Consider the following 27,168-nt stretch of genomic DNA (forward strand, 5'->3'; position numbering starts at 1 on the left):
GAGCTGTATGCGGGTAGCAGAGCTGAAAGAGCAGGGACGCCATACAAAGGTTTCCTAGGTGACATCAGGTTACTTCTGGGAGCGGGGCCTCTGGATGGGGGACGTTCCTGTATGCTTGTTCAAACAAAAGTGGGGGTAGCAGATTAATTTACAACGCCACTGAATTGCTTAATTGGGAAAGGCCAGGCACATATGACTAAGAGAGCAAAAACAGTCAAGCAGTCACAGTTCATTCCAAAGGTCATGAAAACAATTTTGGGGTGTGCAGATAACACTGCTAATTTTGTTGTAAGAAGCCCCGGGCAGCTAGGCTGTAAGCAATTACAAGAGATCCTCCCTTGCTCTCAGCACCAGGGACTACAGGCAGGCAGACCAACTGTGACCAAGATAACAGCCTGATTTGTAGCCTTGTTTAGAACTAAGCTCAGAAACTGAGGTGCTCTGGCAGACGGGGTAGATGGAGTTCTGGCAGGTGCACAGCTGAGGGCTTGGAGTGTGTGAACTGAGGTACAAAGATAGAGCTGCGCCCGAGGTCCCAGTACTGGAGCAGCAGAGTGTATTTACTGGAAGAACTTAGGTGCTCTGGTAGACAGTGTGTGCAGGGTTCCTCGCACTGGCACGGCTGAGGGCTTGGAGTTTGCGAACGGAGGTGCACTGATGGAGCTGCGCCCGAGGTCCCAGTACTGGGGCGGCAGAGTGCACTGACTGGAAGAACTGAGGTGCTCTGGCAGACAGCATGTGTGTGGCTCCTGGCACTGGACCAAGGAAGGGCGGAAGCCAGGCAGCTGAGAGAGGATGCATAGAGCCCACAAAAAACGAATGCGACCAAGATAACAGCCTTATTTATAGCCTTGTTTAGAGCTAGGCTCAGAGCAGGAATGCTCTGCAAATGAAAAGGAACGCTTCCCTGGACAGGAGCACACAAAAGAAGAAAGAAGGGACAAAGAGGCATGACTGACCACTAGGAAGCAAGGATTTTTAAATGATACTGAAACTAACAAATGAAATAGCTGGAAGACCACAGAAGAAGTATACTTAAAAGTATACAAGAAGTTGTACGCTTACACTCGACCTAACAATGACACACCTAAATGCGATATTAGCAAAATATCATACCCTTTTGTATTGCGAATTTTAATGAAGATAGGTTCTCCTACTCTGCTGTTTTGTTTGTCAAATAGTTTTTATTGAAGAGTTTCTCTGTCAATCACATTACAATGATCTTAAAGATTACAGAAGTGCTTAGGCCGCTCCCGGAATTCAGAGACAAATGACAGGTAAGGTTTCAAAATAGAAGGAGCTGGCCCCAAGAAGTGCCTGCAAGAGTAAGAAAGAACAATGATTGTGTTTAGCAATATGCCTTCTCTCTAGCATCAGTATATTCTTTTAATTCACACGCATTAGATTACCATAATCTCCAGTTATAAATCAAGATTGTCCCTATTCAACTATTTACCTTCATTCTTGTTTCAAGCAAGAGTGGATGGGAGGGAGGTACATTTGCAGACATGCTGCTGTTGGAATATGTCCACTTCTTCCGTCCTTGCTCAGAGGCATTTGTCATCTAGTTTGTGTGGCCACCACACTGCCTTTACCACCAAATCCAAGAACCTGTGGGCCATAATGTAATGCAGAGATAAAGATGAACGTGCACAGTTCTGAGATTGTGGAGGGCTGTTTTTCCTTTTTTCCAGATGAGGTCGCTTAATGGAAACCTTCCATTTATTCCCTCTGAATTGCATCGTATAGTGGTGAATTCTTATCAAAAGGATTTTGGGTCACCCCAATTCCCAATATACTGGTTTGTCCTCCTACAAAATCTGCAGAGTTCAAATTGTGGTCAGACAGTTTAGATTGTTGTAACATGATATACTGTTTTCCTGAGTCAATAAAGCACTTGTAGGTTTCTTAAAAGCACGTTATGCCCCTTGATCAGTTTCTCCCTATGTGATCAAATGTTTTCTAGATAAGAAGATCCTGGCTTAGAGATTTTGTAAAAAGTTCCCTTAAGTCAACTTATTCCTTTCAGTACAAAACAAAGTTTTTCCTCTTCCTTAGGGTCTTGTGTTTACACATTAGAAGGAAATACAGGAGGCAACACATTCATGTTCCTTCCCTTCCAAAATCATCATATTTTTTAAACAAATTATTTATAGCTTGAAATACGTCTTTCTAGTCAGGCACTTGCAGAACAGGGGAAGAAATCATCACTCTGAAACGAAATCCTAGATGCAAGTGACTTTTCACAAAACAAATATCTTTAAAGGGAGAACCAAAACAAATCCCCAGGGGGACAGTCAATAAGTTAATTGTAGGACCTAAAGCAGTTGCCAAAGATTGTGGAGTTTCTCAAAGCTTTTGGGGACCAAACCTGGCCACTGATCATGTATGAGGCAGACCGCTAAAAGTGACAAGAGATTTGTATGCGACTTCACAGCTCCTGACTCAGACATTATGCTCAAGTATCCAGCTATTTTGGTGATTTATATATATATATATTAGTTGGAAAGTATTTGAGGGGAAAAAAAAAAAATATATATATATATATATAAATTTTTTTTTTTTTCCTAAAATACTTTCCAACTAAAGTCTGACAAACATTTTACAGCCCCTTGCGTGTATCCATTTGTGAGGAATAAAAGGTGATTGAATGTCAGGGGACCTCGTACCACATAAAATTAAGTCACCAAATAATACACAAGAACAAAAATCTTCCCGAAAAGTTGATTTCAGTAATGGATGCATTTCTCGGTCATTTGGTTGTTACTCGGAAGATGTAGCACTGATCAAGCTTTTCAGGTGGAATGTGATGTGATGCAAAAAAGATTAATGGAGAGAGGTTATTAAATGGGAATTGTCCAAGCAGCTAGACAAAAAGCATAACTAAGACGCAGGGATGAGTTGTTGAATCCGAAACAGGACAAGGAAGGAGACAAGAAATGTAGATTCATCACTATTTTTTCTGACAAAGCACACAAGGTCAGAAACATTTAGCAAACTTAGTTCCATTCTACAGACTCAGATATTACTGTGTGAAGTCATTGATGAGTTCCCTAGCATTACTTTTAGAAGAGGAAGGACTCTGAGGGATAAACTGAACAAAAGTGACATCAGCACAGAAACGAAAAAGGAGCTTAAAAATGATTTCTTCCCTTGTATAAACTGTGAAGCATACAGGAATAGAACTGTTATAACACAGCTCACCTCGCACTGAAACTTTGACAAGCATTACTTTGTACTTCACATGTTGCAGTGATTTCACGGTGTATGTCTTAGAATACCCATGTAAAATGTAGTGTATTGGCAGTACCATACATGCTACCAGAAGGTGTATACTTGAACACATGAGAGCAATAACCTGTGTTGACACACATTACCCAGTTGCAAGACTCTTTAATCAAGAACACAATAGAGATGTGTCCAAGTTGAGTTTTTTTTTATCATTGACAGGATATCCCCTAAAAAAACGTGGTGGCAACAGAGAATTGCAGTTGAAGAGACTAGAGTCCCATTACATAATATCCCTGAATACCAAGACATGGTATGGATTGAATAAGGATGAGGAGTTGGAGGAGGACTTGGGGGAATTCTGATGCTATGGCGGATAAGGATCAATCGGACGTTGCTTGTATGTGATGCTGAATGGAGTTCTTTCCCTCCTTCTCTTCGACTCTTGTTAGAGAAGTCTTTCCCAGGCTCGGGAAAGTTTTTAATTCTGTTGGTTTTATGTCTGTGTTCGATTTGTACTGTGTATTTTCTCTAATTTTACTATTTTGTGACACTTTTAGCAAGGCCATCAGATGTTTTTGCAATTGTTAATATTTATTTTACTTCACATTTTTTCTTTTCTTTACTACATATAACCCTTCTTTTCCCCTCTTTTCTTTCTCATCTATTCCCTCTATGTTCTCCCCTCTTTTCTGCCCGCATGTGCATATACAGAAATGAGTGCAAGATTAGGCAGGCGATAAGCTGTGATCCTACTGAGAGCCAGCTCCTAGCATTCAGTGTTCAACAGAACATGGACAGTATAGTACTGTTTATGATCATATATACAATTATGTTATTTAGTATCTGTGATTTACAAACTGGGATCTGAATATTGGGATGAAGGAAGAGACATTATAAGTTGTTTGGCGGCACACTTGGACGCAATATTAGGTATAAATGTATAGCTGCACTTAGTGTGGCACTGACCTACTGGCAGGATGAACACTGCGTGAATAGGGTGGTTTATAATTAGAAGTGATCACCGCTATGATTGGGACAGTATTGGGGCAGTAGGTGTCGGCTCACTAGGGCGGAATGTAATGTTAAGGTATAACAGTGCAGAGAATGTCTAAAACTAAACACGTCACTATAAAGAACAGATGGGATGCTAGGAATGTGGCAGAGAAGTGAAGTCAATTGCATGGACGGAATTAGTAACATTATGAAACGTTGTACACATAACCTGGATGCAATAATTATGAAAATTAGAAGGATACGAGAAGAGCAACATGTTGTATTTGACAATACCATGTTTTGAGATGGCCGCCACAGTAATGTAATTGTTATGTTTTTTTGGGTCCTTTTTTTGTTTCTATTGTATCACTGTGGGTTTTTAAACTGTGCTGGGAACACAAAAGAGTTGACCCGTGAGCAAGGCGTTGTACGCCGAAACGTGTTGGGTGTGATTTTTGGTTTCATTTGAAGGTTATGGTAACTAATTAAATCATTGTTTTTGCACTGCTGAGTTCAAGTTGTTTCTTCACATGAATAGGAAGAAGTCTTGTGGACACGTTATAGATTATATATATATATATATATTATTTTTTTCCTGATATACTTTCCTACTAAAGTCTGACAAGTGTGAAATGTATGCATTTGTGAGCAATAAAGATGACTTGAATGTCAGGTGACCTCGTACCACATAAAATGAAGTCACCAAATAATGCACAAAAATCTTTTGACAAAATTCTTCCTGAAAAGTTGATTTCAGTAATGGATGCATTTCTCCGTCATCTGGTTGTTACTCAGAAGATGTTTGATTTGTGCTCCAGCAGAGCATTCCAAAACTTCACTCGCCCAGTATTTCATCCAACATTTGCTCTTTTTGGAGGAGGTTTGCCTTTTCTCTTTCTAGGGCTTCTTTTTTGTCCTTTATTTCTGTTTAAAGCAAAAATATTGGGTATTAAACTGGGCATTGCATCACTGTAACAGCCTCTCACAGGACACTGACTGTTAATAAAAGTTACAGTTGAAATACTTAAAATGCTCCTCTGTCATTAATACATTTAGTAAAGTAAAATACATTTCTTTAGGATAATTCTTCATGATTTAGAAACTTTTCACTCTCACCATTAATATTATAAAATTAATTTTTGCATCATAATCAACAGCAATACAATAAGTACTTTACATTGCTTTATCTAACTTGAAGGACCAAATTCATTAGGCAATTCAATATTTTCATGATATTTCCGCATATATTTCCAACTGTAAATATTTGGAAGCACACTTGCTTGCTGTGGACAGGAGCACTTAGCCGTGCAAAAGGTAAGCAGCCTGTGTTTATTCAGATGAAGCCTGTCCTGATTACCAGCACTCAGCGATGGACACAGGGTGATAGCTATTAACCATGCTATGAGGCACAGGGTGACCGAATATACACATATGACAAGGATATGAAAATGAACATGTGCATAGTAACTGGCACCCAAAACAATACTACTACTGTAAAAAGCAGGAGCAACTGTACTTTCAGAATTGGAAATCAAATGGAAAATAACCACATTTCATAGCAAAGCTTGATACAACTTTGCCATACACATGTACACATTTTCTAAACTTGCTCAGCTATGTTGTAATACAATAAACCTAATCCTACAAATCTTGACAAGTTGACATGGAAATCCATGATTTGCATAGATTTTCCATGAGAAGTGCTCAAGATTTTGCGGCAGGCTGTATCTATCATACTCCATTGACTGTTACCCATAATACACTTAATATCTGATGCAATGTCGTAATAAAGAATTCAACTTTGTTAGGCTGGGATCATCACCTCTCTGGTTATTGCCTGGATTAGGATGAAAACCTTTATAGTTTAGTTACCTACAGTGGTATTCTGTGGGCATTTATCTGTCTAGATTATATTCATCCTATCAGAATATTTTGAGCAATATTATTTTTGTCTGACAAAATAGGTGAAGGACCATATCCAAGACCAGTATATCTGATGGAGATACATTTCAATTTCAATAGACCTATGTTTTATGGTCTGGATTGACAGCACAGCGGTCGCCGGACAATTATAAGGGGTACACTAGAGAGGGTCCTTGACCTGTTGGGAGCCAAGAGTACATGGTTTGAATAGGTAGAAGTTATGTGCTTCCACAAAAAATGAATTGCCCTCCGTGCAGCTGTAATCATTTTGATTATTTATCCATTTGACTGAGCTTAAACTTTAGGGGCACACACATGAAATGGTAAAGCCATCAAAGTATCTTAGATAAGTAGAACATTTATGGTGTTTTTCTCTGCAGCAGCAGAGATGGGAGATGGGCATTCATTAACCTACATGGGTGTTTACATCTGGCTTGAAAGTTAAACTGTCACCTGACCTTTAACTTTAATCAACATTACTCTGCAATTCTTTGCTTCCACACAAATACTTATCCATTCCCATGATATTTACTCGTAATGCTTCACATTAACATAAAACATTCCTTTGAAGCCAGACCTATTGGCATTGGCAATGCTTGTTTACTTTGGAAATTGATCTTGTATGTTCCTACCAAATGAGTTAGAACTTGTGCTCCTCAACCTAAAAAGTGAATTTTGTTGCCTAGAAGCAGAGCCAATAGACCAGATTTCGTCTTTTTCATTCAATACACAGTTGTGTGTTATCATTCATCGAAAAAACAAAGGAGAGGGACCTGGGAGGTTAATGGTCCAGTGTACAGTCTCCCATGAGAAGTATTAAGAAAAATAAGGGTACACTGTTCCAAACAGACAAGGACCTATTTCTACAGGAGCGAGAACCCTCATGCATCTCATTGGATGACTGGCTTCATCATTGGGAAAGCTCCTCGTTAGGCCGGTGCTGCAATATCTAACGGGCTCCCCGGAGGGGGGCTCTTAACCGTTTTTGCTCTACTAATAGTTAGAGGAAACAGATCATATAAGTAGGTACCTAAATTCGAAGTACCTAGGCAAAAATGGAGAGAGAAAAGGAGGCTAAATAAAATTGGTTATCCATCAACTAATAACAATAATAAATTTAATCAGTACTGATGTGATGGAGACCAAAGTTAAAAACAAAATAGGAGTACTGAGTGAGTAGTGATGCTCACGTACTCTCAACAAGAATGCAAGAGGATTAGACCAATTGTGGTACGTCTAAGTATAGGGTCTACATGTTTCGCGTCTGGCGATCCAACTGGATCCATTGACGCTTCATCAGGACCAATGAAAAACAATGACTTCTCCAAAAGCTTAAATAAATTAGACCCTGTTAGGGCCTAAGATATTAAATAACGTTAAGGTTTTAACGGGGACGCTGTTAGGAGAGTAGGTTAAATAACCTACGGACACTCGATAATAATTGTCAGTTCCTGTTCCTGACATGTGATTCCCAGGAGCTCTACCCTTAGACTGGGGATGGGCGACCTTGTTTGACATAGCGAGTAAACTCACAAACCCACATAGAGAGATTCAAATGCAACCATTTCTCAAAGTTGAGGCACGTGAGGGCTAGTAGGGGGATCTAGGTTATCCGCCACCATTCGGTCAAGTTCCATATTGACGAGGATCCCCAAGTACTTCAGATGCGACGGCATCCTCCGAAAGGGGTAGCCGCGGACCGCTGCGCTAGTAGTAGTGATGGAGAGGGGTAGTGCCTCACTCTTATCCCAGTTCACCCGGTAGCCTGATAAAAGTGCAAAAGTCTATGATCTCCAGTAAAGCTGGGAGTGAACGCTGTAGGTCTGTCAACATCAGCATGATGTTGTCCGCGTACAGGTAGAGTTTAGACTGTCCTCCCGGGAGGGGTATTCCAGTAAGAAGGGGAGAGTGACAGATAGTGGCCTCTAGGGGTTCTAGGGCTAGTAGGAATAGGAGGGGCAGGAGCGGGCAACCCTGCCTCGTCCCCGGTTGTATCAAGAAGGGGGTCAAACAGATAGCCATCACAATTAACTTGAGCTGTAGAGCTCTCATATAGCAAGCAAACCTTGGCTATGAACTGGTCTCCCAGTCCAAATTTCTGCAGGGTAGCAAATATATAATCCCATTCTATGCGGTTGAACGCCTTTTCTGCATCGAGGGATAAGGCTATAGCTTCATCTGGCAGATCTCTAGCTTCCCATACGGCATGGGTCAGGGTGCAGCGTTGATTTCTGGAGGTGCGCCCTTGAATGAAGCCCACCTGGGTGTGGTGTATTTGAGATGGGAGGATTTTGCGGAGACGGGCAGCTAGGAAGTTGGCAAGAATTCTTACGTCCCTGTTCCATTTATAGGTCTATAAATGCCAGTCAAGGGGGTCACTCATGGGCTTGTGGATCACTGTTATCACAGCTCTGTTGGAAAGAGAGCCTAGGGAGCCCTCATGACTAGCCTCTAGAAAGGCCCCATGGAGGGAGTCGACTACCTCCTCCCCAGCCCACTTGTAAAATTCTGGGGGGAAGCCATCTTCCCCAGGAGACTTATGATAGGGGAGAGTGGAGATGGCTTGTGCTACTTCGCCTTTATGGATATCCCCATCTAACAGACCCCTTCCTTCGGCTGACAACGGGGCAACCGTATTCCCTTCAGAAAGCCTGTTATTCGATGGGTACTGCCCACAGTCTCTGGGGTGTATAGCCACTGTTAAAATGCAGCAAATTTGTTGACAATTTCCTGCGGTCTTGTGAAGGCCTCACCACTTGAGGAGTATATGGAAGAAATGGCTTGCACTGCTTCTAGCTGTCGCAGTTTTGCCGCCAGGAGGCGACCAGCCTTTTCGCCCTGCTTGTAGTAGCGACTCTTGAGTCGGTGAAGCGCATGTTCTGCCTTGGACATATAACGTTTGTTCAGGGCTACACAAGCTTGTTTCAGGTGGCGGTGCACGGGCAACAAGCCGTATAAAGGACAATATATGATCCTCAAGTTCGCATTGGCGGGCCATCGATTGCTTGTTAGCCAGAGCCCCGTCCTGCATCGTTCGCCCCGTATGGTGGCTTTCACTGCCACCCACAATACTCTATGGGAGGAGACGGAACCCTTATTATCCTGCAAGTACTTGGAGATGTGCAACCGGAGTTGAAGCTTACCCTGAGGGGATGCGGTAGCGATGTACAGTTAGTCACCAGGAATTGTGGCCCAGAGAGGTGAGGCCCATGTCCATCGTCAACAGGCCCGGGGCATGGTCGAAGAACGCAGTTTCCAGGATCATAGAATCCGAGAATAGGAGAAAGTCAAGACAAAACTGGGTGCCATGGACGGGGGAGATAAAAGTGTATTCCCGATCTGCCGGATGGGTAAGCCTCCACTAATCAATAAGTTCATGGTCTGAGGTTAAATCCCTCAAGAGGGCCCTGTCCCAGTTATTGCAGACATCAATGGGGCCAGTCCTGTCAAGTACAGTATCCCAAGCGAAATTCTGGTAACCTCCTATGATGTAACGGGAAGCCCCAATATCAATGAGGCGGAGAGTAAACAGACTCTAGGCAGAGAGAACTGTCCCCTACTTTCAGCTTTGCAAAAGCCTATCCAACCTCAGGGTCAGACCATGTCTGGACGATGGTGATAGACAAGGGCTTGCGGAACAAAAGTGACATACCAAACTGCCTAGGTATCTCGCTCCGCAGTGTTGATGAGGCTGGGCAGCTACTGTGGACTACCCACCCCGCCCAGTCTTGGTGCAGTTTACTGGATTCAAGGTAATTGAGGTGGGTTTCCTGCAAGAAAGCTACATCAGCATGTTCCAATTGAAGGTAGGAGAGAACTTTCTTTTGTTCACACATAATGGGTGAAGCCATGAACGGTCCATGAGATAACTCGAAGAAGATGAGGGGCACAAGGAGTTGGGACAGAGTAGTTATGGGGAGGAGGGAACAGAAGGAGGGGGTGGGGAACACTAGGTGGGGAGAGGGTGAGTGGTGGAGGAAAGAAGAATGGTAGAGCATACACTAGCACTGAGTATAAAGGTTGGGGGGACTCCTACAGACCCAGGCCGAGAGGGTGGCGAGAAGGCTGCCGACAACGCCCTGAAAAGGACAAGAGGAGATAATAGGTACGGTCCACAGGGGTACAAATGCACAAAGGACATCAGGGTGTCGGTCCGATGCCTGCAAACTTTTGAAATCGACATAACATTATCCACATCAGAAATTGACATGTAAGTATATAATGAACATACATGGGTGGCTACCGGCCAGCCCCAGTCATAACAGTGCAGCAACATCGTATAAAGCAAACCTATGTGTTTTAGGCTGATAACTAAGGTTTGTGGGAAAGGGAGCCGTGTGAATAGAAGAAGTCCCTGACTGAGCCAGATTATAATCAACAGTGGGCGTTGTAGCTTTCTAGCTCTATGCCAACCTAAAGGGTGCACATTATGGGAGGCCTGTAGCTCATATAATCATGCAGCAAAGTACTTATCCGACCGCTGGAGTGAGGACACAGAGCACAGGTTGGTCCCACAGGGTGTAGGTGAGGTCCAAGAGGCAAGGGCAGCAAAGATCTCAGTCCGAGGGTGGTGCAGGCTTCAGTGGAGTACAGGATTTGTCCCTGTCCTGGGACTGAGTGAGTTGCGGCACTCCCTAAAGAGCTTTGTCTCCCTGAGGTCGTGAAAGTCTCTCAGGATCCCTGCCTCTATGATGGGAACCACCTGCATTATAACAGCAGTTGTCCTGGGGAACATGGCCGGGCATGGAGTTCAGAGGGACTAGTGTCCATGGTCTGGGTCGGAAAACTATCCAAGAAAAGACGTAGGTGCTCACAGTAAAAAAAGTCTCTCAATTTGCCATTCTTGGTGATCCACATTCGTGCCGGGTCAAACAGGCTGTATTTTATGTTGAGTAGCCGGACCTGGGGCCGTAGGGACAGGAATGCTTTGCAATGATCATTGGTCTCCTTTGAGAAGTCTGCAGTGATGTGAATCTCCTATCCTTTGTGCGGTAGGGGCCATGGGAGCGTGCTGAAGTAAGGAGCTGGCGCACCTGCTCATGTTGCAGGAAGAAGGCATTGATGGGGCGAGGCTGTGTCACCCGTTCATACGCTTCAGACCCATGCAGTGCACTTGCTGAAATTCCAACAAGGGGGTAGAAAGTGAGGCCCGTGAGTGCCGGGAGGGTATTGCGGAGGAAGGCTGCAACATTTGTCCTCTCTGTATTTTCTGGAAACCCAAAGAAGCGGGCATTGTCCCCGCCACTCCTGTCTTCAAGGTCAATTACCTTGCTGCAAAGGGATAGGAGTTCCTAGTCTCTTTCCAGCACAGTGTTGAGGTGGCCCTCCATTGTCAAGACACGTTGTTTGAGGTCCGTGACTCGATTCTGAAATCCCACAATGTCCAGACAGACAGATTTGGTCTCAGCCGCCAGGGAAGAGATGCTGGAGTCTCCAGTCTGAGGCCCAAAGCAGTGATTTCCTGGAGGATATGCTCCATAGCAGTATCCTGCACGGATCCAGAAGCGGCAGAGGAGTGGTCTGGTGGTGACTTACCCCTGCTGAGGCCATGGCGAGGGCTCTTGGAAAGCTTCGGAGAAGAGGAATTCCTGTGTGGGTTTACTCGCAGGTTTACCTGACGTTTACCAGAGGGCATCTCCTGGCTGGTCTCTAGGGTCACGGCTGCACAGAGAACTGCAGAGGGACCTACTGAGCACATCTGCTATCAAAATGGGTCGAAAAGGCCGCTCGAAGGGTCAAGGGGGAGCAAAGTCAGAGTCCAGGGCACCCCACAGGTGGGTGCCGACAATCCGTACACCTGTGCATAATTTCCAGCTTCGCTCCCTAATATGTGTTGAGAGCGCCCAGAGAATCCTCGAGCCAGAGTCATGGCAAAAGTACCAAGTTGGGTGCTGCCTGAATGAGATTGGAGGTAGTCCTCAGGGTGGCCACCAAACCTAGAGTCTCCTGGGAAGCGGAGGGCCCGAGTCTGGCAAAGTCCAACTGGGGCCTTACTAGCCATTCAGACCTCAGGAGCTACTGGAATCCTCAAAGCGCTGTGGTAGTAGAGACCGGCAGGTGGGGCAGAGACCTGCATCCGGGCAGCCTCCTTCTGTCGCAAAGGCAAGTATTCCTCGTTGCACTGCTGTATCAGGTGTGGCTGAGAGGAAGAGGGCCCCTGCAGGCATCCACCCGGCCTCAGGGGCGATAGGGGAGTAGTTGCCAGCCCCAATTGCCACCAGGCCATTCCCCAGGTCATGGTCCCCATGGATGACACAAACGGGTGGTGGGAGGCCAGGCAGAAAGTCGGGCTGATTGCCGATTGGCGCTCCCTCCCTCTCTGCCACAAGTCGAGGTCAATCCCCTCCAGCCTCTGCGTCCCTCAGGCCCAGAGGTGCTGGTGTCAAGCAGGCGAGGTCAAGGGTAAGCAATGGCACCAGGAGGGGGGAGGCATAAGTGTGAGATTGTCCCCCTAGGTGCAGGCCTGATAACCGTCTGGGCTCGCAGGCCAGGGTAGAGGTGGTCGTCTGCGGCTCATAAGGATTGCTGCCACATCGCCCCATCCACTAGGCCCCTCACCCCTGAAGGTGTCGAGCAGGGCCAACCAGCCGTGCGAGGGCTCCCCGTAGGCCGTCTCCCCTGGCCCCCATGTAGAGGCAGGCTCCGGTGTGAAGTGCCGGCCCACCTCACACTCCAGATGTCGATTTCTGCGAATGGAGCCCGCCAGTGCACAGAGCTCCGTATTCAAGTGGCCATTATGTCCTGCGGTCAGACCACGCCCGGTCAAATGAGATTTTGATAAAAAAAAAATAACAAATCTCCATTCCTCTTTGCTGGGAGGACAACACTGAGAAGACAATTAGACTGGGGCCAGAAGAGGATCTGTCACTTCTAACTATTCACCATTTGAGTTATCACCCAAACAGTACAGGATTAAACTTTCAAAGTAAATAGGCAGAAAACACAATGCCAATACACCCAAATAGGTAAGAAATCTAATGGCTCTCGTGTTTTTGGGCCTGTTTGTGTATTAACATGAGAGACGGTGGGAAAGTATAAGTAGTTTCTTTGCAAAAGATCAGTCTTTAGGATGGATCTAAATTTGTCGGTTATTAAAGGCATGACAATACTATATCAAAAATAAACCAAGATCATTTTGGAGATCACCTTTAAATGGGGGTGTACAACAAACATGATAGGAATTCTTAAGTTTTCCTTTTTGGACAAGGACAGCATCCGTTGTATTTATCAATATGACCATAATCAAAGCTGAATGTGACTTATAGAGGATGACATAATTGCTCTGGTGCTACTGAGACCTAATGCAAGCCCTGATAACTTATGTAACTACTAACCTACCTGCAGCTTCCTAAAGTTAGCAAAGATCAGAAGAGGGGCAGAACAATTGACGCATACCTGGAAAATACGCCCATCTACAGGGTTATTAAAAGTGGGGATCTTGCTATCAGTACTAGTTTTTTCAGTGGCATTTGATATGGTGGACTAGAGGACACTTATTTCTGCTTTAGTTTCATAAGTTTAAGCAGTAAGGTTTTTGTGAGGTCTATATCTTTTCTGCCTGAGTTTGGACCACCAACATGTTACATGTGAGGTTCTTCAAGGGTTGCGCTTGTCACTAGCCACCTACCTAAAGAAAGACATCGCCCTTCTTCAGGGAGCCACTGAGAGAACTTTTAGGTGGGCTCCAGAGGAAATGTACTTCCCATATGAAGAAATACCCTAAAAATGCACCACTTACTCCCACTTGAATCATACTTTTGGTGAGAATTTCATTGAGCGTGCAGCAACAGTCCTGCAAATGTTTCTGTATACACACAAGATACAACTCAGTGGGTGGCCATCACATCTGCACTGTCAATCCCATTGAAAATTGCAAGGGAGCTTGTATTTCCCACTACTAGCTTACACATGCACCAGTAGGAAATTGGTTCATCTGCAAGATTTTCCAAAGATGTAAGGTCAATCTTTTCAAGACAACTGTACAGATCTAAAATCAATATCTATTATTTCAGTTTATAGATGCCATCATTTGTGTACATAATTTTGACTTTTGAGTACAATTGTGTGTGTGTGTTTTTTAAAAAAAAAAGGTCTACAATACAGAGAACAACAAGAAGTATTAGTTAAACCACCATGCAAGTTTACTAAAACATCTAACTAAAGGTAAATCCAACCATAGGAAGTTACATGAAAACAAGTTGCAGTTCTTACTCCATATGTCTGCTTACTGTTAGTACGGTCATACAGAGGACAGACTTCAGTGAATATGATTAGGCAAACAACAAATTCTCAAACTACAGAGACTACACTCAAAGATTACGGAGAAGTGGCACATATGGAAAAGGTCATGAGATCCAAAGGTCTTCTATGAGTTCTTTTAAATATCAAAAACCGCCCACGTTGGTCCAATTTAGTCAAAATGTAGTGTCATGGAAAAAACAAACCCAGTATCCCCAATAATTCATAGATGAAAGATAGATATTAATTCTGTCCGATGACATAAGCTCGGTACTGGTAAGATAATATACTAATCAAAAAGATCATCCTAAAGTGCAGTCAAGTGTGTCTAAGAACCATGGGCTGGTCCAGAGATCTGACTGAATAGAAGTTGGGCATTGAGTTTAATTTATACTGAATTACAATTTCTTGAGTATAGATTTGTTTATAAGCTTAGAGTCAGTAGGTAAAACATTTATTTATTTAGATCATAGTCTATTAAAACCACCATAAATACATCCAATATGTAATACAGTTAATAAAACGCTAAGAATACATCCAGTAAGTAATACATGCAATTGGGAAAGAGACAAGAATTGGGAAACCCCATAAATACCTTACATTTTAACTACTAAGGCCCTCATTATGACACTGGCAGTAAGTCCTGCTTACCACCATGCAGACTGCCGCCAACATACCGCCGCCGCAGCTTTTTACCGCTACACATATTATGACACACATAGCAATCCGTCACTATACAGACACACACACACAAATCCGCCAGCCCAAAGGTCAGTGATAAACTGGTGGTACCAAAACCCACACTGTTAAGCCAACAGAACTACACCTTCAGCAGTATGACCCGCGAATCACTGTGGCGGACACTCAATGGCGCTAAACCATTGGCGGTACATACCACCACGCACAAAATACACACAACCTAACAAACCACCATCACATTGGACATTTTGAATAACACACACCTGACACTCATACACACACCACACCCACATACCCACACCACTATAAAACACACACATACATTACCCACAACCCTTTACAACTCAAACTAATTGCCACTAGAGAGAGATACAGCAAGAGAACCCACACAACCAGAGCCACAGAACACCATCACCCATACACCATCCATGCACCTCACAGCACACACCCCAACACATCACCCCACACACACCACTCACACTACACCCATGGCACCACAAAGACACCCCAGGTTCTCAGAGGAGGAGCTAAGGGTCATGGTGGAGAAAATCATCCGGGTAGAGCCACAGCTATTCGGATCACAGGTGTATCAGACATCCATTGCTAGGAAGATGGAGCTATGGCGGAGGATCGTGGACAGGGTCAACACTGGGACAGCACCCAAGAACAAGGGATGACATCAGGAAGAGGTGAAACGACCTACGGGGGAAGGTGCATTCCATGGTTGCAAGACACCGGATAGCAGTACAGAGGACTGGCGGTGGACCCCAACCTCCTCCCCCACAACTCACAATATGGGAGGAGCAAGTCTTGACAATACTGAATCCTGAGGGCCTGGCAGGAGTAGCAGGAGGACTTGACTCTGGTTAAGTCAAATCTATATTACTATCACCCCCTACCTGCATGACATCACATACCTCCACCCTCACCCTCACTCCCATCACTCCACCATCTCACATACACCCCACCATCACAACCCACCCCTCCCACTACCAAACCCTGCATGCAACACCAATGCATGGACACCCATCACCAAAGCATGCACACTTGACACAATCACCTATCCAACCAAATCACCACTCACACAAGCCTAAGCTGCCAGGGCAATCACAACCATACAGGGCAACACACCCATGCACAAGATGTCACACGCAGAAACAGTAACACTGCATTTACATCCCCACAAGTCCCCCACACAACGTCACCGGAGTGGAGGTGCCAGTAACATCCAGTTCCCCCACAGAAGAGGCCAACAGTGACGACAGCAGCTCTGCATGCCTGAATCAGGATGACCAACCTGGCCCGTCAGGGATCTCCGGACAGTCGGTTACCCAGGTGCAGTCCCATACCACCACAGAGCCTCCCCCCTCAGGAAACACCAGCACAGTACCCACCCAGCGGGCCCATACCTCTGTCCCCAGGACACGTCAATCAGCAGTGTGTCCACCACTAAAGGGACTCCAGGGCACACCACAAACACAGGATGATCAGGGACCTGGGGCCAGTGGCAGTGGGCACACGGTTCAGGGGACAGAGGCACAGGACAACAGGGAAGCTGGGAGGACTGCTGTGCGACAGGGGGAGGACAGGCCCAGGGAACCGACTCTCCACGAGGCACTCACCAACATCCTGGGAGCACACCACCATTCCCAGGAGACGATGGTCCAGATACTGGACAAGTTGCAGGAGACCCAGCGGCTGCAGGAGGGACAGTACCTGGGGATCAGGGAGGACCTGAGGGACATCCATACCACCCTGGTCACCATTGCAGGGGTGCTGGCAGACATGGCCAACACCATGAGGGAGGCAGTGGCACACCAACGGGACCCTGACACTAGCCAAAACAATGAACAGCCCTCCACCTCCGCTGACGCTAGTGGACAGGAGGCCCCGCCACAGGAACAACAGGCCACCAGCACCCTACCCCCTGCAGAAGAACCACCCCGCAAACGGTCCCCGCGATCCACGCAGAAGCCAAAGAACATTGCCAAGACCCCTGCCAGGAAATAAGACTCTCCTCATTGTCACCCTTGTGTCCCACTCTGTCACCCTGTCCACCTTCAACTGCCATTGCTCCACTTCCTATGCCCCCAAATAGACTGGAACTTTTACCTGGACTCTCCACCACCCCCAGCCTATAGCAACACCCCATCCACTTATTAGCACATAAATAAACATCCTTGTAAAAAAATACAAGTATTGAGTCTGTCAAGTGATTGAACTATGTATTTGTTTAACAATCTGTAGACACTGCAATTCAACTGTACAGTAATGTATACATAGATATAACTTGTAGTTGGCTGCAGTCAATACACCAGGAGCCAGAATGGGGCACAGGTATCTGTAAATAGACATGTTAAAGGGTACAGTAAGTGACCATAGTAGTGGGAATATCAGCCTGCCAGTGAAAATGTACAATACAAAACTACAATGGAAGGTGAAGTTACAGTGTCTTACCTGTGTGTCACTGGAAGTACTGTCGTATGATTGTTTTATTGTCCACATCCTCATCCTCTGCCTCATCTTTGTCACTGTCCACAGGCTCCACCGCTGCCACACCCCCATCTCCAGCCTCATCCTCCTGCAGAAATGGTACCTGGCGACATAAGGCAAGCTTGTGCAACATGCCACGATGATCTGGCACACCTTCTTGGGTGAGTAGTACAGGGCACCACCTGTTAGATGGAGGCACCAAAACCTGGCCTTCAGGAGGCTGAAGGTTTGCTATATAATTCTTCTTGTTTGCCCATGTGCCTCATTGTAACGTTCCTCCGCCCTAGTCCTGGGATTCCTCACTGGGGTCAGTAGCCATGAGAGGTTGGGGTAACCAGAGTCACCTGCAAATACCGAGGGATACCTGTTAGCCAGACACTAACCCTTAGGGCCAACCCCATACCCATACACCAACATATACAGGGTGGGGACCATGGGCTCACCTATTAGCCACACCCTGTGCCTCTGGAGTTGAGTCATCACATGTGGGATGCTGCTATTCCTCAGGATAAAGGCATCATGCACAGACCCAGGATTCTTTGCATTGACATGAGAGATTTACTGGGCCGCCAGGCACACTATCTGCACATTCATCGAGTGAAAGCTCTTTCGATTTCTGAACACCTGTTTATTTGTCCTGGGGGGGGGGGGGACAAATGCAATATGTGTACCATCAATTGCCCCAATGATGTTGGGGATATGTCCCATGCAATGTTCCCTCTAATTATTTTCCACTGTGTGCTGCAGTGTGCGGTCTCTGTGCGCTGCAGCACATAACTAGCCAAGATCTTTGGCATTAGCCTCTCCATACCACTAAAGCAAAAAAGGGATATCATTGCTCCATGCAATAGGGCATCAAGGCAGTTTTGTGACCTGGTTGCACACCCCAAGGACATGACCTGTTAAGTGCCACCTACACCCCAGTTAGAGAAAACAGAAATCAGGAGGTTGAACCATTATGAAACTTTAATGAATACTTAGAGTGCTGCAGAGGACCCCGCACATCAAATACAGCCAGTTGTACAATTGGTTAACATTTACAGTTAGATGAACACACTGCTGATGAATGCCATGATGCCCCTGCCAAGATACAGGCTGAGAAATGTTCCTACCCCACCCACACACGGACTGTAGGAGAAGCCGCATCAGAGTTTAGACAAGTCAGGTGCCAACGTTAGATGTGTGACATGTTTGCTTTTCTCGCCGGTCCTTGCCATTTTTCCAGTGCTGATAAACTCGGTCTAAATCAACTTTCCCATTTGAGAGGTAAGCCTTTGTCCTCATCAGCATATCTAGGTGACTCTCCTCTAGTCTGTTTCTTAATTTGGACTTGATTGAGGTCATGAGGCTGAATCCTCGTTCGCAGTCTGCACTTGAAGCCTGGAAAGTTGCACAGATATCAACAAGCTGAGATACAACACTATACTGTGCAGCATTCCGCAGAGTGAAATTCACCATGTCTTGAAAGGTCCTAAACAATCCGTTTTTTATATGCGCTGCCACCACATATTTACAGGGAGTGCAGAATTATTAGGCAAATGAGTATTTTGACCACATCATCCTCTTTATGCATGTTGTCTTACTCCAAGCTGTATAGGCTCGAAAGCCTACTACCAATTAAGCATATTAGGTGATGTGCATCTCTGTAATGAGAAGGGGTGTGGTCTAATGACATCAACACCCTATATCAGGTGTGCATAATTATTAGGCAACTTCCTTTCCTTTGGCAAAATGGGTCAAAAGAAGGACTTGACAGGCTCAGAAAAGTCAAAAATAGTGAGATATCTTGCAGAGGGATGCAGCACTCTTAAAATTGCAAAGCTTCTGAAGCGTGATCATCGAACAATCAAGCGTTTCATTCAAAATAGTCAACAGGGTCGCAAGAAGCGTGTGGAAAAACCAAGGCGCAAAATAACTGCCCATGAACTGAGAAAAGTCAAGCGTGCAGCTGCCACAATGCCACTTGCCACCAGTTTGGCCATATTTCAGAGCTGCAACATCACTGGAGTGCCCAAAAGCACAAGGTGTGCAATACTCAGAGACATGGCCAAGGTAAGAAAGGCTGAAAGACGACCACCACTGAACAAGACACACAAGCTGAAACGTCAAGACTGGGCCAAGAAATATCTCAAGACTGATTTTTCTAAGGTTTTATGGACTGATGAAATGAGAGTGAGTCTTGATGGGCCAGATGGATGGGCCCGTGGCTGGATTGGTAAAGGGCAGAGAGCTCCAGTCTGACTCAGACGCCAGCAAGGTGGAGGTGGAGTACTGGTTTGGGCTGGTATCATCAAAGATGAGCTTGTGGGGCCTTTTCGGGTTGAGGATGGAGTCAAGCTCAACTCCCAGTCCTACTGCCAGTTCCTGGAAGACACCTTCTTCAAGCAGTGGTACAGGAAGAAGTCTGCATCCTTCAAGAAAAACATGATTTTCATGCAGGACAATGCTCCATCACACGCGTCCAAGTACTCCACAGCGTGGCTGGCAAGAAAGGGTATAAAAGAAGGAAATCTAATGACATGGCCTCCTTGTTCACCTGATCTGAACCCCATTGAGAACCTGTGGTCCATCATCAAATGTGAGATTTACAAGGAGGGAAAACAGTACACCTCTCTGAACAGTGTCTGGGAGGCTGTGGTTGCTGCTGCACGCAATGTTGATGGTGAACAGATCAAAACACTGACAGAATCCATGGATGGCAGGCTTTTGAGTGTCCTTGCAAAGAAAGGTGGCTATATTGGTCACTGATTTGTTTTTGTTTTGTTTTTGAATGTCAGAAATGTATATTTGTGAATGTTGAGATGTTATATTGGTTTCACTGGTAATAATTAATAATTGAAATGGGTATATATTTTTTTTTGTTAAGTTGCCTAATAATTATGCACAGTAATAGTCACCTGCACACACAGATATCCCCCTAACATAGCTAAAACTAAAAACAAACTAAAAACTACTTCCAAAAATATTCAGCTTTGATATTAATGAGTTTTTTGGGTTCATTGAGAACATGGTTGTTGTTCAATAATAAAATTAATCCTCAAAAATACAACTTGCCTAATAATTCTGCACTCCCTGTATAATCTCTGTACTGCCGAACAACATCACCAGGGGTGTCACAATCACCCAGGACCAAGACCTTCTTATACTTCTCAACAAGTCTTTGAACTTTATCAGTCCCAAAATCAAACTGTGATTGTGTTGTTACTGTATGGAAATCAAAGCTTGTCCATTCCTTCAATTCATCTTCTGGGAACCTTCTTTCCATGTGCTCACAAAGAAGTTTAATGAAAGATAACATCGGCTCACTATCATACTCTCGGTCCTCTCTGCACAAAGCCATCAGATCTCTTACTGTGTCGCTCCAAAAGACAGTGTCGCCCAAGTACTGTTCCTTTATTTGGGTAATTTTTGCTCTTGCATACTGTACAGCTTCAACGGTAGTCAAAGAGCTTTTCTGAAACAACTTGCACAAAGATGCAAGTTCACCCAGAATGTCATTTAGTGCTGCAAAGGAAATATGGTAGTTTGAATCCAATAGTTTTTTGTAGCAATATTTAGAAATTGGGTCATTCTTCTCAACTCTTTCATGATCAAAGTATTTGAGAGCAACCTCATAATTAGGCGAGTGCACCAACAGCAAAATGTCTTGAAAGCCACCGCACCTCATTGAGTGGCCGAAAGGAGACCGTTTCACATTCAGTGACCAAAGCAATTTCATCCAGCTTGGACTTTCTTAAAGGTGAGCGGCAGAACATAATGTAGACAGTCCTCAGTAATGTTTCCATTTCCCTGATCATCAGCACTTTTTTCCAGGCATAATCAACTCCCAAATCTTCTCTGTGCGCAACACAGTGCTGCTCAACTAGATGAGGAATGGATTGTTTGAGGCGGGTAGCAACACCATTGTTCTTTCCCAACATCACTGATGCACCATCTGATGTAAACATGACCATTTTCAAAAGGTCCAGCTTATTGGCAGTGTAGAACTCTTTTACAGCTGTAGTGATAGCCTCCGCATTGCATGCACTCAGAGTTACAATTCCCCCAAACACTGTTTTGTGCTCTGTTGATGTTACAGATCAGAACTTGAAGTAGAGGCCTCAAGTTATCTTCTCAGCCACTCGCTATGATTAATCGGATTTATAAGGGTGAGCCATTTTTAGGCCTACTGGCTAGTTCTGGCAAGCAGACAAAAAAAAGTGTTCTGTCCATTCAGACGGTAAATGAGCAATGAAGGTGCCTTTACGTCTTGTTGTCTTGTCACATTTGCTGTGCATGATGCAGGGAGCGACGTTGCAAGAATGTTGCAACGTGTGCTCTTGCCAAAGGGGCCTGCGCGACGGGGGAAGGAAAGGTGTGCGCGCGCCTTACAGGGAACATTGCCCGCGGCCTTTAAACGCTGTTTTCATTGACTTCAATCCAGATTCAAATATGAGCATTTTCTGCAATAGGAGAGCACGACTATCGCTCTAAAAGGCTTATTTGAGATGAGAAATTGATAATGCATATAAACAACTATGAAGTACGACAATGTTGAAAAAGTTGATAACAGCACATTTTCTACTGTTCTGAAGCATTTCCTAGCTCATTAACCATTCATTTTCAACATAAATATCACTTGCTCGCTTGTATGCTAAAGTACGCCAAATGATGTTTAAAACACTCCCCGCGGCCTTTAAACGCTGTTTTCATTGACTTCAATCCAGATTCAAATATGAGCATTTTCTGCGATAGGAGAGCACGACTATCGCTCTAAAAGGCTTATTTGAGATGAGAAATTGATAATGCATATAAACAACTATGAAGTACGACAATGATGGAAAAGTTGATAACAGCACATTTTCTACTGTTCTGAAGCATTTCCTAGCTCATTAACCATTCATTTTCAACATAAATATCACTTGCTCGCTTGTATGCTAAAGTACGGCAAATGATGTTTAAAACACTCCCGCGGCCTTTAAACGCTGTTTTCATTGACTTCAATCCAGATTAAAATATGAGCATTATCTGCCTTAGGGGAGCACGTATATCGCTCTAAAAGGCTTATTTAGGCTTAGAAAGTGATAACGCATATAAACTACCACAAAGTACAGGAATGGTGGAACAACGTGCGCGCTTGCCAAAGGGGACTGCGCGATGGGGGAAGGAAAGGTGCGCACGTGCTCGCGCGCCTTACAGGGAACATTGGTCCCATGGCATAGAAGTCATCTTTCACTGTGGCCAAATCCTCCACCTGGGGGAAAACAATGTAGCTGCGCATGTGTTTCATCATGGCAGACAACACTCTAGTCAGCCCTATTGAGAACATGTGCTGAGACATTCCTGCTGCCAAGCCCACTGTCACTTGGAAGGAGCCACTTGCCTTGAAATGGAGCACAGATAGGACTTGCACAAGAGGGTGGATCCCAGTGGGGTGACGGATAGCAGAGATCAGGTCTGGCTATAATTGGGCACACAGTTCTTGGATTGTGGCCCTGTCAAGTCTGTAGGTGAGGATAATGTGCCTGTCCTCCATTGTTGCCAAGTCCACCAGGGGTCTGTACACAGTGGGATGTCTCCATCTCCTATTCATCCTCAGCGTTTGTAATCTAGGGGGAAAAACAATGAGCATCTGGTCAGTATTCAACATTTCCAAAAATGTAGAGTGCATTGCATGTTTTGACAGAAACAGTATGTTGTTGTATAGGCCCAAATGGTGCCTGTGTGTGCTGTGACGCAGTTAGTTGCCATGGCCTACCACCCCACCCCCCAAATGGCATCCACCTGTCCTGTGTGGATCGACAGGTGGAAATGAGGTAATGCTACTGTCGTTGTGTGCTGTTGCAGGAGGCGGTCGAGTACCGCCGTGCAACTCCTCATTGGTTGCCATTGGGCCCTATGGGTTACAGTAGCCAATGGTGATGGACGCCGGCGGTAACGGCACGCACCGCCGCGGACGTGACCGCCATTTTCTATCTGTCCTCTAACTTGCTACCTGACCTTTAACTGGAGAGGACCTACACTGCATGTGCTGCTGTGACCTGTGTCTGGAACTGACCATGGCTCGTGTCACTGGGTAAAGGGTCCCTGTCTTCACGGCTGCGGAGTTGGAGAGACTGGTGGATGGGGTCCTACCCCAGTATCGAATGCAGTATGGGCCTCCAGACCAACAGGTGAGTACACTTTGAGCACGATGCATGGGTCATGAATGCATGGAGTGCTCTACGTGAGGGCCTCGTGTAAGGGGGTAATAGTTGAAGGGTCCTGGGCAGCGTGCTGCATGTATGGTGGGCAGTGTATGTGCGTAAGGCGACGGGAGGGTTATGGTGCGCCATTAGTGTAACAGGCCGGATGGTATGACTGATGCCCTTTTTCTATGTGTATTTCCTCTGCAGATCAGCGCCCATCAGAAAAAGGGTATATGGCGTGCCATCGCCAAGGATGTGCGGACTCTGGGGGTCTATGGCAGGCGGAGCACCCACTGTCACAAATGGTGGGAGGACCTGAGACGCTGGGCAAGGAAGACGGCGGAGGCCCAGCTGGGGATGGCCTCCCAACGAGGAAGAGGTGCCCGTCGAACCCTGACACCCTGATGTTCCGCATACTGGCGGTGGCCTATCCGGAGCTGGATGGGCACTTGAGGCCATCACAGCAGCCACAAGGGGGTGAGTACGGTTTCCCAATATACTACTTGCGTGTGGTGGGTGGTCTCCGGGTGGGGGATGTGGGCCTGTTGGTGCCCCTAGGCCAGGCCGGACATTGCAGGGTAGGTTCCTTGTTGGGCAGGGGCTGATGAACTCCACCTCCAACCAAGCTAGTGGGCATAGACTACTGGGCAGGGCTCTGTGGGTCTCAGGCATGCTGCAATTGGCATTAGATATTACTGTCCATGGCATTGTGACTAGCATTGTGACTGGTAGTGCATTGCCTTGTGTGTAGGGCTGTTCCCTGTGTGTTGTGTACGCCAACGGTGGTGTTGTTGCTGCCACTGACCAAGTGTATCCTCTGTGTCTTTCCCCTTTTTTAGGGTCGAGCCTGTGTTGCATGCGCTCGCGCATGCGTTTCGCAGTGAGACTCTTTTGTATTTAGAAAAGGGCTCAGAGCCCTGTCAACTTCACGTCAGTGTTTTTTATTGGTTCGTGGGCTTCCCTAATAAAATCTGCTTGCTTTCATTAGTTGAAGGCACGCATATGTCATGCCTTTTCCGGTGGCTATCCCTCCTCCAGTGCAGCGACCAAGTACAGAAAACATGCGAGGCTCGCTGTTTTCCATCGGGCTCGTGGACTTTTTTTCCTCTAATTTACAAGCCCGATCTCGCTTGGCAGAAGTCGAGCGCTTTACATACTTGATTTCACTTTTTCGAGTTATGTACATAAATGCACTTTTGCCCGATAGGTGAAAAGTCGGGTTAGGAGTTTACAACGCGATCAGCTCTAACATGAGCAAACGCAAGACCCGTTGCATTGTAAATGCTTATTTGTTTTGTCATCTGGCCGAGGAGCAGAGGCATCAGCGACAGAGGGAGCTGCATCCCACAGGGCCCATGAGGCCGAATCCACTGACGGTGAGGGTACCAGTGGGACGGAGGGAGAGGGGAGCACCACGGCGAAGACAGGAGGGGACAGTTCTGAAAGTGATACCTCCACTGATGGAAGCTCCCTAGTGGTGGCGGACAGCTTTGTGGCCACCCCAACTACAGGTACAGCCGCCATCCCCCGTACCAGCACCGCCCCCCAGCAGCCCCTCAGCGAGTTTCCCGTGCCCGCTCACCCAGGAGGGTGGGCATTTCCTTCACCCCAGGCCCCTCAGGCTATTGACCTCCTGAGACCCATCTCTGTTGGGCAGTCAACCATAGTGAATGCCATCCCGGGGCTGGCAGGGCATTTGCAACAAACAAATGCATTCCTGGAGGGCATCTACTCTGGCATGGCGGCCCAACAGAGATCATTCCAAGCTCTGGCCTCCTCCCTGATGGCAGCCATTCTTCCTGACTCTAGCCTCCCCCTCCAACTTCCTCTGCCCGGTCCCATTCCCCTGAACCCCAACCTATCCCAAGAACACATTCAGACCAGCATGCACCCAAGACAACACACGAGTGGCTCAGGCAAACACAAGCACCACACATCATCCCACAGGCACTCACACAAACACCATCCAGATGCAGACACACCAACATCCACTGCCTCCACTGTGTCCCCCTCCTCGTCCACCTCCCTCCCAGTACCATCTCCACTCACACCTGCATGCACTACAGCCACACCCACTGCCTCCATCACCATCACGCCTATCACTACACGCCCCTCACTTGCGGTCACCACCCTCACATCCATGCACACGTCCCCTGTGTCCTCTCCCACTGTTTCTGTACCTCCTCCTCCCAAAGTACACAAACGCAAGCACTCAGACACCCAACAGCCATCCACCTCACAACAGCATCCAGCCCATGCACCTGCACCCAAACACAGCAGACAGACACCTCCAACAACCACCCCCTCTTCCTCCACTCCCAAATCTTCACCCTCTTCCAGACCTAGTGTTCCTAAGAAGCTTTTCCTCCCAGCAGTTGACCTCTTCCCTACCCCTCCCTGCCAGTCCATCACGTCGGGCCAGGGTGGGCAGAACCCAGGCTAGCACCTCAGCCACCCAGACCACAGCCACAGTAGTTTCGGCAGCTACTGCAGGTGTGAGAGGCTCCAAGGAAACACCCATCAGCACTGGCAGTGTGCCTGCAACAGCTGCCAAGGGGAAGGGCAAGGATGTACTACCAGCTGCCAAGTGGAAGGGCTAGGATGTACCACCAGCTGCGAAGGAGAAGGGCATGGATGTGCCACCAGCTGGCAAGGGCACGGAGGCACCACCAGCTTACAAGGGTAAGGGCAAGGAGGCACCACCAGCTGGCAAGGCCAAGGAGGTGCCACCAGACGGAAAGTGAAAGGGCAAGGGCAAATGGCCTGTCCCTGCAGGCAGGAAAGTCAGGAGGCCTGGTGCTGGGACAGAATCTGAGCCCCCAACACCAACCATGGTGCTTCAGCTGTCCGAGGCTGCAGGGGAAGGGCTGGAGACTCCCCCACCGCTGCCTGCACCGACACCAGCACCACTGCCAGCAGCAGCCCCAGAGGGCAGCCGTCCGAGGCTGTAGGGGAAGGGCTGGAGCCTCCCTCCACCACCTCCCCCCACCACTGCCTGCACCGACACCAGCACCACTGCAAGCAGCAGCAGCCCCAGTGGGCAGCTGTCCGAGGCTGCAGGGGAAGGGCTGGAGACTCCCCCCACCACTTCCAGCAGCAGCAGCCCCAGTGGGCAGCCGTCCGAGGTTGCAGGAGAAGGGCTGGAGCCTCCCCCACCACTGGCAGCAGCAGCAGCCCCAGTTGGCAGCCGTCCGAGGTTGCAGGAGAACGGCTGGAGCCTCCCCCACCACTGGCAGCACTGACACCAGCACTGGCACTGCCACCACTGAGCAGCCGTCGCCGGCGGCGGTCAGTGTGTAGTCCTGCCTCCATGGACTATAGTGCATCCTGACCACTGCAAATCGTGTGGGTCTGACTATGACCTTGCACTACCCAAGTGCTACATCACAGGGCACAAGGCCCCCTCCAGAACCAGTGGAAGAAG

The 27,168-nt window shown here is 46.7% G+C and overlaps 1 protein-coding gene across 1 annotated transcript in view; it reads right to left on the reverse strand.

Annotated features, from left to right (window-relative positions):
• Positions 1 to 1,164: 1,164 nt before the first annotated feature.
• The window catches only part of SETDB2 (SET domain bifurcated histone lysine methyltransferase 2), a 1,110,478-nt gene continuing 1,084,474 nt past the window's right edge, over positions 1,165 to 27,168 (reverse strand). Inside the window, exon 40 of the mRNA XM_069203525.1 lies at positions 1,165 to 5,148. Within this exon, the coding sequence (XP_069059626.1) occupies positions 5,060 to 5,148 (89 nt within the window). The 3' untranslated portion in view covers positions 1,165 to 5,059. The remainder of the gene's footprint in view (positions 5,149 to 27,168) is intronic.

This window comes from Pleurodeles waltl, chromosome 8, assembly GCF_031143425.1.
Source record: "Pleurodeles waltl isolate 20211129_DDA chromosome 8, aPleWal1.hap1.20221129, whole genome shotgun sequence".
Classification (NCBI taxonomy): Eukaryota; Metazoa; Chordata; class Amphibia; order Caudata; family Salamandridae; genus Pleurodeles; species Pleurodeles waltl.